General features: G+C 40.5%; 1 protein-coding gene across 1 annotated transcript; it reads left to right on the top strand.

Moving 5' to 3' along the window:
• Nucleotides 1-840: 840 nt before the first annotated feature.
• Nucleotides 841-8,363, top strand: LOC124254039 (sulfate transporter-like). The gene is made up of 2 exons (XM_046687910.1): nucleotides 841-930; nucleotides 4,960-8,363. The coding sequence occupies exon 2, from the start codon at nucleotides 4,969-4,971 to the stop codon at nucleotides 7,516-7,518; it is 2,550 nt and encodes an 849-aa protein (XP_046543866.1). The 5' UTR covers nucleotides 841-930; nucleotides 4,960-4,968; the 3' UTR covers nucleotides 7,519-8,363.
• The last annotated feature ends 6,636 nt before the right edge of the window (nucleotides 8,364-14,999 follow it).

Genomic DNA, 14,999 nt, shown 5'->3' with positions numbered 1-14,999 from the left:
AAAACTACTTGTCTATTGCAAAGGTGCTCCGAACGATTAAGATCAGAGTGAAGAGTATGCGTGCTTGCATAAATGAGGCCATTTAAATGTAGAGAATTTGACAATGTACATATACCCTTGACTCAATTGTTTTTTAAATATTTTGACGAAATTAATAACATTGCCACACGTCCTGTAAAACTTTCCAAAAGTTTCCAATAAAGAGGTTTCATGAAATTCCCAAATATTCTTGTAACAATTTACACAAGGTCCACAGATTGGGGCATTTCGCTCATACATTCTTGAGCAGATTTAAACAGTGCTAGATATAATACTAATAAATGGATTAAACTCTCATCTGAAACATACCCTAAATGTTACATTCAATGAGCACACTTTTCATTTAAACCAATTTTAACCTGATGGAATTCGTTATATTTAAATAAACAGTAAAATTCCAAACAGCAATCAAAAACTACCAAAAAGATAGTAGGTCGCAAACGATTTATTTCAAATTTAATGACCAAATCCGATCATATATAGTTTAAAAATCAGGAGGTATACGATTAACACAGACATAAATAAATGAGTGTAAACAAAAGTTTCAATAGTATCTCCTTGGCTCAGACCGTTCTCATATAGGCATCTGAAGATGCATTACATCATAGCTGACACACAATGTGTAAATCACATGACATTACATCTTCCACAGAACAGCCTGTCAAAGCTCAAGATGTACCTACAACGGGATTAGGCCCTGAGATGACAGTGGGCGGAGCTTAGCGGAGAATTGTCTTGGAAGACAAGACGAGAAGCGATGATTTGACACTGTTACCCTAGGTATTTAAGCCTGACGTCCACTGTGCAGATTCAGTGGTGAAGCCGACTAGCTTCGGGATCAGTGGGTATAGCATTCGCTACCTCTTCTGTACATACCGGATCTCTACCAAGGTAAGAACTATCACCAAACTTGTTTATCTCATTGGGCGTGTGACAGCTGTTGATGCTTTGTGATAAACATTTCGCCTGTAACAAAGTTACTGTAGTAAGTACATTACGATTTTAGAAGCCCGTATGAACATTATTTGTCGTTTCAAAATCTTTTTTAAAATGATTTCAGAAATAGTGATAATTTAGAAGGTCATATGATATATTTTTAAAACTGTATCGAGCAGGACTGCATAGGTGATGAATCTATATGGATATGTATTCGTAATAGCAAATATACATGTAATTTCCTTGAAGATCCACCAAGGGAACACGTGACCGTTGATTAACAATATAAGCATTAACATTGTATTGTCTACATCAGTAAAAATACATGTCATGCCAAATTTTATGATGTAGGGAATTGAATTAAGGAGTGGACAGCGGGGTCAATTTTTAAATAAATTTTCAAATTCATTCTTGAATTCATCAGTGATTACATGTAGATATATATATATTTATCAGGCATGTCCTGGTAATGCTATCTAGGTTTGCAATAAACCTTATCGTTCGACCAATCCAAGATGAACGTTACTACGGTAACTTGCATGCAAATACGGTAAACGCATTATGTCCTCATATCGAGTGGACTAACACAATTTTATGACGTGTTGTGCAACAATGTGTAACAAATCCGAATTTGAATATGAATCTGTCAGATAATCGGGTATACTACATTGTAAACAAGTGCCTTGCCGTTAATGAATTTTATTACATTTTCGTAACTTTCGAGGGCGGTGGCGACGTGACAGTGTGGGTATGTTGCTAAAAGCAGCGTAAAATCATACTCACTCACCCATTTGTAGCTATCTGACTGAAATGGCGAAGCTCATCTCAGCACCCTTAGCAAAACAGATTTCTGATGTCGTTATAGCAACCAGATATTAGGTCCTATGCAAATGGGGAATCGACGCAAATAATTGCTATGTTCCTGTGGAACGCAAATAATATGACTGTTTGAACCGACATTGAACAAAATTGTTGAAAGCATATCCCATATGACATTTTTATTGGAATAAATAAGCCCAAAGTCCATCGTTACAGAGGTAGATTTTCTTCACCGAAAATATGAAATCAATAATATGCTTAAGGTGTATCTGCATGATAACGGTAAATATCTTGGCAACTAAGTAAATTGTTTCACAGCAGGGGACATCATGTCTTTGTATAAGTTTCTGCTGTGAGAAACCGGTCTAGAAAAGTATTTTACGGCGTTGATTGTCTTTCGGGACGCAAATCAATTACACAGGTAGAATAAGTGCTCAATGACAGCTGAAAAAGTGCATCAGTTTTCAGGGAACAAGAACAAACACAGGAAAGTAGACAATGTAAAAGGGTTGATTTTACCAAATTATTGCTTGAAAATTCAAATCAACTAGGTAAGTCTAATCTAATTAAATAGTCAGTGAGGAAATGTTTTAAACTGCCGAGCAAAGGAAAACATACACCATTCACCCTTGTTGAATGTGCTTAAAATGAAAAAGAAGAAATGGTTGATCTACGGTGATGTATTTTCTACGAGTATCACAGCTGTGCATCAATCAATATTTGCATTTTCGGCGACTTTTTTCAGCTAAGCTACGTTTTGATAAAGTTGGTAATTTTGTGGTCATGTCCAACATGCAAACTGTAAATATTCTTTTGAACGGAAGTGTACTTGGTAAGTAGACCACGGAAACAATTAAGAATGTCACAATTATATTGGCCGAAAAAGAAAAGGGGAAAAAACCTCGCAATCCGATTGGTTCATTCCTTTTATACATGTTATGTTTCCTTATTTGTTCCTCCTCTTGAAATCCACTAGCTACAGCCAAGCATGCCTATCAACTGAACGTATCAACGAAATTCCCCTCTTGACAATTGGTATGTGGGTATCTTTGTATTACGAGCCTCTTACATTTCATTTTAATTTAATGTTTTAATTCAGTTTTTTACCCTTCTGGACCCAAACCAAAACTATAACTTTCGGAAAATTAAATTAAATTTAAACTATTATTTTTTCGTTATTCGTAAGGGAAATTCGTGCAGGAAGATGGTCCTTACTTAAAATACAATGGGTGGGCTGACAGAATGTCACATTAATCATTATTCCCAAAAAGCAGAAAGGCAAGAATAATGTGCTACCCACCTGTCACCTTATGGTTTAGACAGCACTTGTGTCAGCGCTGAAGTTAAGTCCCCGCTTGTCACCCCAAGGCTTAATCACGTCACGGCGGCGGCGACGACAAACGCCTAAACTAGGCAAACACAAGACACGCGCTAGCGCTTTAACATAGTCTGTACACGGGGTCCCAGTTTGTCCCCGAAACCGACACGAGTGATATATTACTGCAGCCGAGGTGCAGTCCCAGGTGAGGCTAAGCAATGAAATGACCTAGGTCATTATGAATATACAAATTAGACCGGGTTCATTAGGTAAGCTTGAAACAAGAGCTGCATTATTTCCGCATCTTAGACACGTTTGTCGCGCAATGGTTGATGTGAAATGCAATTTTTTTTCGTAACAATTTCCAAATCATTTCAATTCTAAAAGTCGCATTTCAACTTTCTTCATTCCATTTTGTTTCTGCATGTGTATTAACCTAAACGGATCTGTTCCACGATAGCTAATGTACATCGCTATGTGTCTCCAACCGGCTCTCTCCGATTGCAAAGAAATGCGTTTTTTGACAGACAGGTCTATTAACATGTTAGACAAGGCGCTTGATGCTACTGAAAACATATGATGAATGGCGCAATGACAAGTATGGATGTTCGCTATTGTCAGCCGCCAAGACACCAGAGAACCACGCCAGCGTGTTGTGTAGGATTTCACTGTATTTGGAGCGTTGGTTGGCTTGTCGGCCAAGGGCAGTTGCTGACGTGTCCCAAAAGCTTTGCATGCAGCAGGGAAGGGGTGGGAGGGAGGGGAGGTTGACGGGACGACACTGGAGAACATGTTTCACGCGTCACTGAGGGAGACTTGTGAAACATGATATGGTGCATTAAAGTGTTCATGTAGCAAAACATCATCATCATCAGCATCATCATCATTATCATCATCATTATGGTCACTACTTCCCCAGATCATATTAATATTAATACTTCAACCCCCAAAATGTAATTATATAGCCTGTCTTCTCAAGGGAACCCTGACGGAATTTATTAATTATTAACGTGCCATGCAAAACGTCAGGTTCACGTGAGGTCAGTGAAGCTTCAGCAACTATTTCGTCTAGTTGTCTCCCCTTGTCCAAATGTCAAGGTGACAGCCAGTGTTTGAAAAATTAGTGTTAAATGGCGAGTGTTCATTGTCAGGTTATATACGTATTTACCCTAAAGTGTTTTCATTCCTGAATGAACCTATTATCACCACATGGCTTCATCGTTGAATTGGGGACGGAGGGGTAGCCTTGTAGTTAAGACGTTACGCTGAAGACCCGGGTTCGATTACCCCCTTGGATATAATGTGTGATGCCCAGTCCCCCGCCGTGATATTGCTGGAATATTGCTAAAAGCGGCGTGAAATTAAACTCACTCACTCACTCACACACTCATTATCGAATTGACAGCTATTGGACACCTTTATACCTGTATTGTCTTTATTGCCCGGTATCTACCGTCACAAACACGTTACTAGCACTTATCCATATATCTTATATTGGCGCTCCTAATCAACACAATGCAACACTGTATACAACAATATTGTAACTTATATCATATATAGAAATGTCAAACACAAATAATTACCATTTCATCACTGACTCTTCCTTTATATGTGGCTGTACACTGTTCCTTTCTATGACGTCTTTGGCCGGTGGGGTAGCCTAGTGGTTAAAGCGTTGGCTCGTCACGCCGAAGGCCCGGTTCGATTCCCCACATGGGTACAATGTGTGAAGCCCATTTCTGGTGTCCCCCGCCGTGATATTGCGGGAATATGCTAAAAGCGGCGTAAAACAACTCAGTCACTCAGTCAGTTCTATGACGTCTTATGTTTTTTCTCTACATTTACAGACCTCCACGATGAATGAGAAACGGTCAGTATCTATCAGTGACGCGGCCAACTCACCCGGGAGCCTGGACACGAAAGGACGACGTTTCTCCTGTCCTGCCGTCAACGTCATTGACAATGCCATTGTCATCAAGCGACCACCTTTTACGCAAACAGCATTCGACGATTTCCACGCCAAGACCGAGTTCGAATCCAAGAGCATATCCGAACGCGTGAAGAAACAGTGCTATTGCTCAAAGAAGCGGCTATGGAAACTTGTGAGCGGTTATTTACCAATTCTCAAGGTCCTACGGTACTACAACATTAAAGACAACATTCTGATTGACATACTGGCCGGTTTAACAATTGGGGTTCTACATATCCCTCAAGCTCTGGCCTTCGGACAGCTGACGTCTGTAAAGATCGAAAACGGATTGTATACATCCTTATGGCCTGTCATCATCTACGTATTTTTCGGAACATCTGCCCACGTTTCCATCGGCACCAGTGCTGTGATATGTATATTGACTGCTAGTGTTGTGGACCGTCAAGGCGAGGCGTTTGTCGCCGCCAATCCGGATATTCTGAACTTTACATTGAATGGTACTCAAGTGCCTCTTGATGACATTCCTGCATACTTGGATTACAAGGAAGGAATAGCCATGGCGGTGACCTTCGTCTCGGGTTTAATGATGATCTTCATGGGGATCTTCAAGCTCGGGTTCATCACCGCCTACCTATCCGAGTCCTTCTTTTGTGCCTTTACATCAGGAGCCGCCGTCCACATCGCCACAAGCCAGGTCCCAGCTATGCTTGGACTGGACGTCAAGAAACACGGCGGTCTGTTCAAGTTCATCAATAACTACAGAGAAATCTTCACCCACATCACCGAGGTCAACGTTGCTGCCATCATCTGTGCCGTTATCACTTGTGTCATCATTGTGCTGGTGAAGGACTGCATCAACGAGAGGTTCAAGCACAAGCTTTTCATGCCAATCCCTATTGAGCTTTTCGTCGTCGTCATTGGATGCATCGTTGGCTATTTCGGCGACCTGAACACCAACTTCGGAATCGCCATCGTCGGTGACATCCCAAGCACCATTCCTCCACCAGTCATCCCACCACTGGCAGAAACCCCCAACTTCCTGGCTGACTGCTTCATCATCGCCATCCTCATCTTCGCCAACACCATCGCCATGGCTAAGATCTGCGCAAAGAAACACAACTACGAGGTTGACGATAGTCAGGAGCTCATCGCCTACGGCATGTGCAACTTCGTCAGTTCTTTCTTCAGGTGTTTCCCCTCCAGCGTCGCTCCCCCACGATCCATGGTTTCCAGTGGCATGAACACCAAGACGGTCCTCAACGGCGTCTTCACTTCCGGTCTGATGGTCCTCGTCATCATGGTCATCAGCTCTGTCTTCGAGGTTCTCCCCAAGTCAATCCTGGCTGCCATCATCTTCATCGCTCTCAAAGGACTCTTCATCCAGATTCTCGACGGACGTAAATTCTGGCGTGTCAACAAATTCGACTTCGTCATCTGGTTCAGCACCTTCACCAGCGCTGTGTTCCTCGACATCGACTACGGTCTCTTTATCGGTGTTGGCGTTTCTCTCATCACTGTTGTGTTCCAGACCCAGTTCGCCCGCGGCTACAGACTCGGCAGAACCATGAAAGATAGCACCCTGGTAGAGCACAAGAAATACCAGGATTCCGTCGAGATCCCCGGCGTCAAGATCTTCCGCTTCCAGTCTTCTCTGTACTATGCCAACGCCGAAATCTTCCGATCCAACCTCTACAAAAGCACTGTAAACCCTAGAAAACTTCTGAAGATGATCAAGAAATACGAAAAGAAAATGGGCAAATCTGGGAAGAGCGTGATGCTGCTCAGCGAAGAAAGAAGAAGTTCCGTTGTGAAGACGTCAGTACCATCAACCGACACAAACGGAAGCAGGAAGTTGAGCACGTCAGAGAACAACCTCATTCCCCGTATCAACAGCACAGACTCCTCAAAAAGTGACGGCACCCAACGTGATTCTGTCTCCAGCATCGACAACCCTGTGTTCAGCATCAGCGACGAAGCACAAAAGAACAGCTACACTCTCAAACAGAACGGCTTTAACGCCGACGGAAGCATGAAACGCCACGGCAGCATTGACTCCACCTTCTCTGCCGTCACCATCACCACAATTAACTCCGAGGACGAAGACGTCGACCCCGAGGACGGCGACGTCCTTGTTACAGATGAGAAACTGAGAAATATGAGACGCACACACCACGTCATCGTCGATTGCAGCGTCATCAACTACTTGGATGCATCCGGCGCCAATGTCCTCAGCCACATCTCCACTGAGTACGACCACGTCAACATCAAACTGTTCCTGTCTGGTTGTTCCTACGACATGCGGGAAGCCATGAAGCATGCTGGAGTTTTCAATAAGATTCCACAGGAACATATTTTCTTGGATCTCTACGATGCCCTTGCCGTTGCTAAGATACAACGGGCCATTCCAATGCTGATGAATGTGACCGATTATTCCGATGACGAGGCAGCTGAAGATTCCTACATCACAAAGCTATAACCATGGCAGCCGATACCTCATCGAGAATCTCATAGACACTACACGTGCAGTTCATTCAAAGACCTAACACTCGGTTCAGCCGAGCGATTGTGCTCATTTTGTACTTCAACAAATTTTATCCGGTTCACTTTTTAAAATCTCAATTGTCCCCGATCTTAAGCATTTCGTAAGCTTTTTTACGTAATCACCCCGTTAACAAATACATAATGCTCAACTTTTGACAAGGATACTGGGCTATGTCGTGCTGATACCATACTGAGTGCCACAGCGATTTAAATGTACGTAAGTTTATACAGAATGATCATGTTAATATAGGTCAGACCCTTCAGATCAAATGCTATTCGTATGACGACATATCCAAGCCATCATTCTCTATCTGGTGTCAAAAACTGAGTAGTATATAACTTTCATTTTCGGTGTCTGGTTGTGGACTTTAGATGACGTCACTAGACATGGAACGATTTGATTGGTTCATCACACTCCATATGTGTTTCACTGACGTATGATACTCAGGTGTGGCTTTGTACATATGCTATATATGTGTGTATGATATTGTTGCATTCTGCCGTCTTTCATTATGTAGATACTTCGCAGAATACTTATGACGAGATTGGTCAGAACCCGGGGACTTATAACTTACAAAAAAATATGACCCATTTGTACATATGTAAATATGAAATATTATATTCTAACACGAGATTCAAGAATGATTTTAGTGTGCTGACTGTAGAAGCGTTATCAAAGGATATGGAAATTGTTCATGAGGCGTTGTTTTACCGATGGTGCAAGGGGAATAGTATGTATGGATCTATTGTTGTCAGCGAAGATTAAAATGTTTTACCTAATGATCGCTTTCTGTTATTAAACGTCGCTTCCATTGGGTGAAGCTCATTCCTGGTGTCCCCCCGCCTTAATAATGCTGGAATATTGCTAAAAGGGGCATAAAACAAAACACCCGCTCATTAACTTCATCTGTTGGGTACGACCGGTTCCGTGGTGTAGTGGTTAGAGCGTCCGCCCGGAGAGCAGGAGGGTCGCGGGTTCGATCCCCGGCCGTGTGTCATACCAAAAGACGTTAAAATATAATACTTGTTGGTCCCTGCCTGACGCTCGGCATTCATGGCTACAACAAGGACTGGTCGGCTCGGCGTTAGTATAATCACAGGCAAACTGTAGCGCAAACAGGGTTGCGCAACAAAGAGAAAATGACCAGTCGCTCGCATATACGAAGACTGGTCATTTTCTCTTTGTTGCGCAACCCTGTTTGCGCTAGTTTGCCTGTGGTATAATGTATCTGACTGGGGTATTCATGCTTCACTGCGGCATGGTATCTCAGTGGGCTAGCACTATAAAACCAGCTTCAGTCTGGGTTAGTACAAGCAGCCGCACTTACACTTACACACACATGCACGTCGTCATATGAACGAAATATTCTCCAGCGCGACGTTAAACCCAATTTCACCTCACCTCATTTGTTGGGTACAGTTACATACCTTCTGCCTACAGAAAGGCCATGACTGTGTTCGAATCCCACATTACCTTCATCGTGACGCTTGGTCCTTCAGCTTCTAGAGTTACGTACCATACGCCAAAAAAAATGACATTTCTACAATTGACTGGTTATACACCATAACAAAAGCAACATACGACATGCACTATACGTGATTATTAAGCAGTGGTTAAATGCTATAGGAAACTTAACCTACAATATGCACTATACGTGAATTTCAAGCACTGGCTATAGGAAAAACAACATACAGCATCCACTATAGTCTGTTTGCAGTGAAAACGTACCGATGAATTTCGCTTTCAACACAAAAGTAAATTTAAAAAAGTGAAATTAAGATTGCGAATCCTCATAATTTTACCTTACCAATTAAACATATAAATTTCAGAATTTTATTCAACTTAGGATAAAAGTTGTTTAACAAACGATCATAGATTCAAATTGCTATTATTGGTTTGTATTACAAGGGAGTAAACGCAGTAATTGGAACAGTGATGCAAATGCACGTGCAGTACGTGATGAGCGTTAACTTAGACCAACCCTACTTCTTCTCGGTGTTTCATTTAATGTGCATACCCCTTTGTAATACAAACCAACAATAGCGATTTGAAACTATGATCGTTTGTTAAACAACTTTTATCCTAAGTTGAATAAAATTCTGACATTTAAATGTTCAATTGACAAGGTAAAATCATGAGGATTCGTACTTCTAATTTCACTTTATTTGATTTACGTTTTTGTTTAAAGTGAAATTCATCGGTACGTTTTCACTGCAAACAGACTATATATATATGAATGTCAAACACTGGCCATAGGAAAAACAACTTTCAACATGAACTATACGTGAATGCCAAGCATTGGCTTTTCGCTAAAGGAAAAGCAACATACAGCATGCACACATTACGTGAGTGTCAAGCATTGGCTATACACGATGGGAAAACAACCTAAAAACGGTCGGCGAAAACACTGCAAAACTCCTATCCTTATCAAGGATGTCACCATTGAAAAACAGCTACTTCTAGGTTTCATTTTTAGCCGCTATCAAATAAGGTTGGTTGCCTTCTTTTGCCTGTCAGTATATGTTGTTGTAGCTCTTGTTCTTGTTCTTGTGGTACTATGTGTGAAGCCCACTTCCCACTCATGGTGTTGGCCCGCCGTGATATTGCTGGAATATTGCTAAAAGCGGCGTAAAACTAAACTCACTCACTCGCTCACTCTTGTTCTTGTTGTTCTTATAACCGAGCTTATGGCACTTACGTAGGGTACACACATTGTATGAATCAGTATCGTTACTCAATCATGAAATTAACATCATATCTAACTCCAAAAAGAATGGTTAGGCGTGGCGATGTTGTTTAAGGCGCCACAGTGGAAAGTTTATTTCCTTAATTATGATGATGACACCCCCTGTTGTAACTGAAATCCTGTTGAAAGCAGCAGCATTAAACCCATCTCCCTCACCACAAAAGGGAAGTGAATGAGTTATATCTTACGCCGCTTCTAGCAGTATTCCAGAAATATCACGGCGAGGGTCACTTTCAAGCACTGGCCATACGTTATAGGAAAAACAACATACAACATGCACTATACGTCAATTTTAAGCATTGGTTTTACGTTATACTATACGTTATAGGAAAAGCAACATTACCATGTACTATGTGTGAATTGCAAGCGCTGGCTATACGTAAATGTCTAGAACTGGACATACGCTAGAGGAAAAACAACATACAGCATGTAATATACATGAGTGTCAAGCACTGACTATACGCTAAAGGAAAACAACATACAGCATGTAATATACACGTGTCAAGCACTGACTGTCAAGCACTGGATATACGCTAAAGGAAAACAACATACAGCATGTAATATACATGAGTGTCCAGCACTGACTATACGCTAAAGGAAAACAACATACAGCATGTAATATACATGAGTGTCAAGCACTGACTATACGCTATAGGAAAAACATCATATAGTATGCACTGTACGTAAATTTCAAGCACTGGCTATAGGAAAAACAACGTTCAGTATGCACTCCACGGCAAGGGACATTTTCAAGCACTGGTCATATGTTACAGGAAAAACAACATACCGTATGCACTATACGTGAATATCAAGCCCTGGCTATACGTTACAGGAATAACAACATACCGTATGCACTATACGTGAATATCAAGCCCTGGCTATACGTAACAGGACAAAACAACATTCCGTATGCACTATACGTGAATATCAAGCCCTGGCTATACGTTACAGGAAAAACAACATACCGTATGTACTGTACAAGTGCTGGCTATACGTTACTGGAACAACAACATACCGTATGCACTATACATGAATATCAAACACTGGCTATACGTTAGAGACAAAACATCAATACAGCATGCACTCCACGGCAAGGAACGCTTTCAAGCACTGGCCATACGTTACAGGAAAAACAAAATACAACATGCAGAATACAAATGTCCAGCACTGGCTATACGCTATAGTAACAACAACATACAGCATGCACGGTACGTGAATGTCAGGCACTTACTATACGCTATAGTAACAACAACATACAGCATGCACTGTACGTGAATGTCAGGCACTTACTATACGCTATAGTAACAACAACATACAGCATGCACTGTACGTGAATGTCAGGCACTTACTATACGCTATAGTAACAACAACATACAGCATGCACTATACGTGAATGTCAGGCACTTACTATACGCTATAGTAACAACAACATACAGCATGCACTGTACATGAATGTCAGGCACTTACTATACGCTATAGTAACAACAACATACAGCATGCACTGTACGTGAATGTCAGGCACTGTCTATACGCTATAGTAACAACAACATACAGCATGCACTGTACGTGGATTTCAAGCAATGGCTATACGCTATAGTAACAACAACATACAGCAAGCCCTATACGTAAATTTCAAGCACTGGCTATGCACTGTACGCGAAAGTCAAGCACTGGCTATACGCTATAGGAAAAACAACACAGAACATGCACTGTACGTGAATGTCAAATACTGGCTATAGGAAAAACAACGTAAAACATGCACTATATGTGACTATCAAGCACTTGAAATACTTGAAATCGGAGCTAAACATAACACAAGCACGGCATAACGCTACACTGGCTACAAATGCAAAGAAAACGGATAATCGACTGAATACGGTCGCCGAAAACACTGCAAAACACAACTATCATACCCTTATCATGGATGTCACCATTGAATAACCGCTTCTCCAAGGTCTCATTTATAGCCGCCATCAAATGAGGTATGAGGTTGGGTACCTTCTTTTGCTTGTCAGTATATATTGTTGTTGTGTTGTAATTGAAATCCTGCAGAAAGCAGCATTAAACCCATCTCCCTCACCACAAAAGGGAAGTGAGTGAGTTATAACTTACGCCGCTTCTAGCAGTATTCCAAAACTATCAAGGCGAGGAACTCCAGAAATGGACTTCATACATTGTACCAATGTGAGGCATCGAACACGGGTCTTTGGTGTGACGAGCGAACGCTTTAACCACTAGACTATCCCCATCGCATTAAAATATGTGAAAGGTCAACAAACACTAGCGTTGAGAACCATACGAATAAAGAATGTTATTTTTTTCCTCTAATGATGATTAGGTTTATTTGAAAGGTGTCAAAATTCTTTTCCTTTTGCAAAGAAACTGAACGTTAAAACCAAAGTACAAATACAGATTATAGTAATTCTATAAATGCAGCCTATACGTGCGAAGCATACAACACGTTAAACAATGTTGTTAAAGAAAATCCGTCAGAGTGTTTAAAAATACATCGGCTTTTAAATCGGGACATAACCTACCACAGCATAATTAGAAATTCATTCATCTTCACTCAAGCGTCACCTTTAGTTACAATAATGAGGCTTTTTAATGTATGGGACTGACACAAGCCGATACAATTAAGCATTAGACTGTTTGAACAACTAACTATCAATCAGGGAACACACAGTTAAAACAACAGGGTGAGAAAACGACTCCTTGCATGAGCATTCTTCCGAGACAATGCGTAAACTAAATATGCATGTCGATTTGTCAAAATGTTCAACGTCAAGCGTATGAACTGGAACGACCATGAACTGTCAAAATTTGGAGCTGTCTAATTTGTTCTAATGATAAATTTCCCTCTTAGATCAAATCCCGTAATGCAGCTGTTTGTACATACATTAGCTTTTGTACAATATTGTTATTGGTTTTTTCAGAATACAAAAACGTGAAACCTTGAACTATACTTCTCATCCAAAGTTTAGACTCAGTAGTGTAAATATAGCCGCTAACTTCAGGCAACTGTTCTAAACTAAATTTTGCAAAATATTCCTTACTGTTTAAAGGTACTGTTAACGTATGAACTGATGTATTGTAAAACGAATTCGTAACGTTGCAAAGATTATTGTCATGAGTTCAGTAAATGATAAAAATCAGTGAAATTTGGCGAATTCTTAACAAACTTTACACCAAAACGCAGCTGTTCACATGCACGATATTTGCACATACATTTCTGCAATTTGATGCATGATCCTCGTGCAATTCATCTGCATAAAGTTTGCAGTTGGTTCCCCCAAGTTAGTGGAGAAATCAATCTTCGATGTAACCATATATATATATACTTAACATATAGTGAGTGTTTTAAGTGAGTCTAAACTTTTGAAGAGAAGTATATTTCGCCTAAGGTTCCCGCAAAGTATGCTCAATTTGTTACACTGCTTGTCATGATATTTTTTAAAAATCACCTGAGTTGTCATTGAAATACTGCAGCGGTGATCCGAACTTATTGTTTGATCGGCATTCTGAGTCAAAAATAAAACATGCAACTTTATTGATGACAACTTCTTGTTTATTGCATAGAGCACTTTTAGCTTGATACCGGTGTAAGAATCTACATCGAAACCTCGCTCTATGCAATAAACAAGAAGTTGTAATCAATAAAGTTGTATGTTTCTTTTTTGTGCTCCGAACTGTTTCGACCAGAGTGACGAGCACACATGCTGACATAAACGAACCATTTAGATATAGAGACTTGACATTTACAGACCCTATATCCAACATTGTTATGATACTGCGTTTATTTGATAGCATCATAACATTACATGTACATGATGCAAATGAAAAAATATTTTGGCGAAAATTTATAACATCGCCACGCGTCCTATATAAGTGTAATTGTTTCCAGTAAAGAGGTGTCATAAGTATCCCAAATATTCTTGCAACCCTTTACCCAAAGTACACAGATTGAGACAATTTGCTTATACGTCCCTGAGCACATTTAATCAGTGTTAGATATAATACTCTTCGTTACTGTAAACGATAACAATTGGAAATAACGGTTTTGAACCAATAAACAATCTAATAACATAAACAATATAGTAGGTAGCAAACGATTAAAATCATATTTAAAGAGAACATAAATCCGATTATATATGCTTTAAAGCCAGGAAGCTTACGATTAACACAGAAAGAAATACATGAGTGTAAACAAAAGGTTCAATAGTATCTCCTTGGCTCAGACCGTTCTCAGTTAGTTAACACTGTAAACAAAATAGTAGCTAGCAAATGTTTTAAAATCATATTTAAAGAGAAAATTAATCCGATCACATATGCTTTAAAAATCAGGAAGCTTACGATTAACACAGAAATAAATAAATGAATGACACTGTAGTGACAAGAGTTCAATAGTATCTCCTTGGCTCAGACCGTTCTCATATAGGCATCTGAAGATGCATTACATCATAGCTGACACACAATGTGTAAATCACATGACATTACATCTTCCACAGACAGCCTGTCAAAGCTCAAGATGTACCTACAACGGGATTAAGCCCTGAGATGACAGTGGGCGGAGCTTAGCAGAGAATTGTCTTGGAAGACAAGACGAGAGGCCATGATTTGACACTGTTACCCTAGGTATTTAATCCTGCCGTCCGCTGTGCAGATTCAG

This window comes from Haliotis rubra, unplaced genomic scaffold, assembly GCF_003918875.1.
Source record: "Haliotis rubra isolate DU_JTF1 unplaced genomic scaffold, ASM391887v1 Scf560, whole genome shotgun sequence".
NCBI classification, from domain to species: domain Eukaryota; kingdom Metazoa; phylum Mollusca; class Gastropoda; order Lepetellida; family Haliotidae; genus Haliotis; species Haliotis rubra.
The sequence above is the reverse complement of the archived record's forward strand: the minus strand, read 5'-3'. Positions and strand labels throughout refer to the sequence as shown.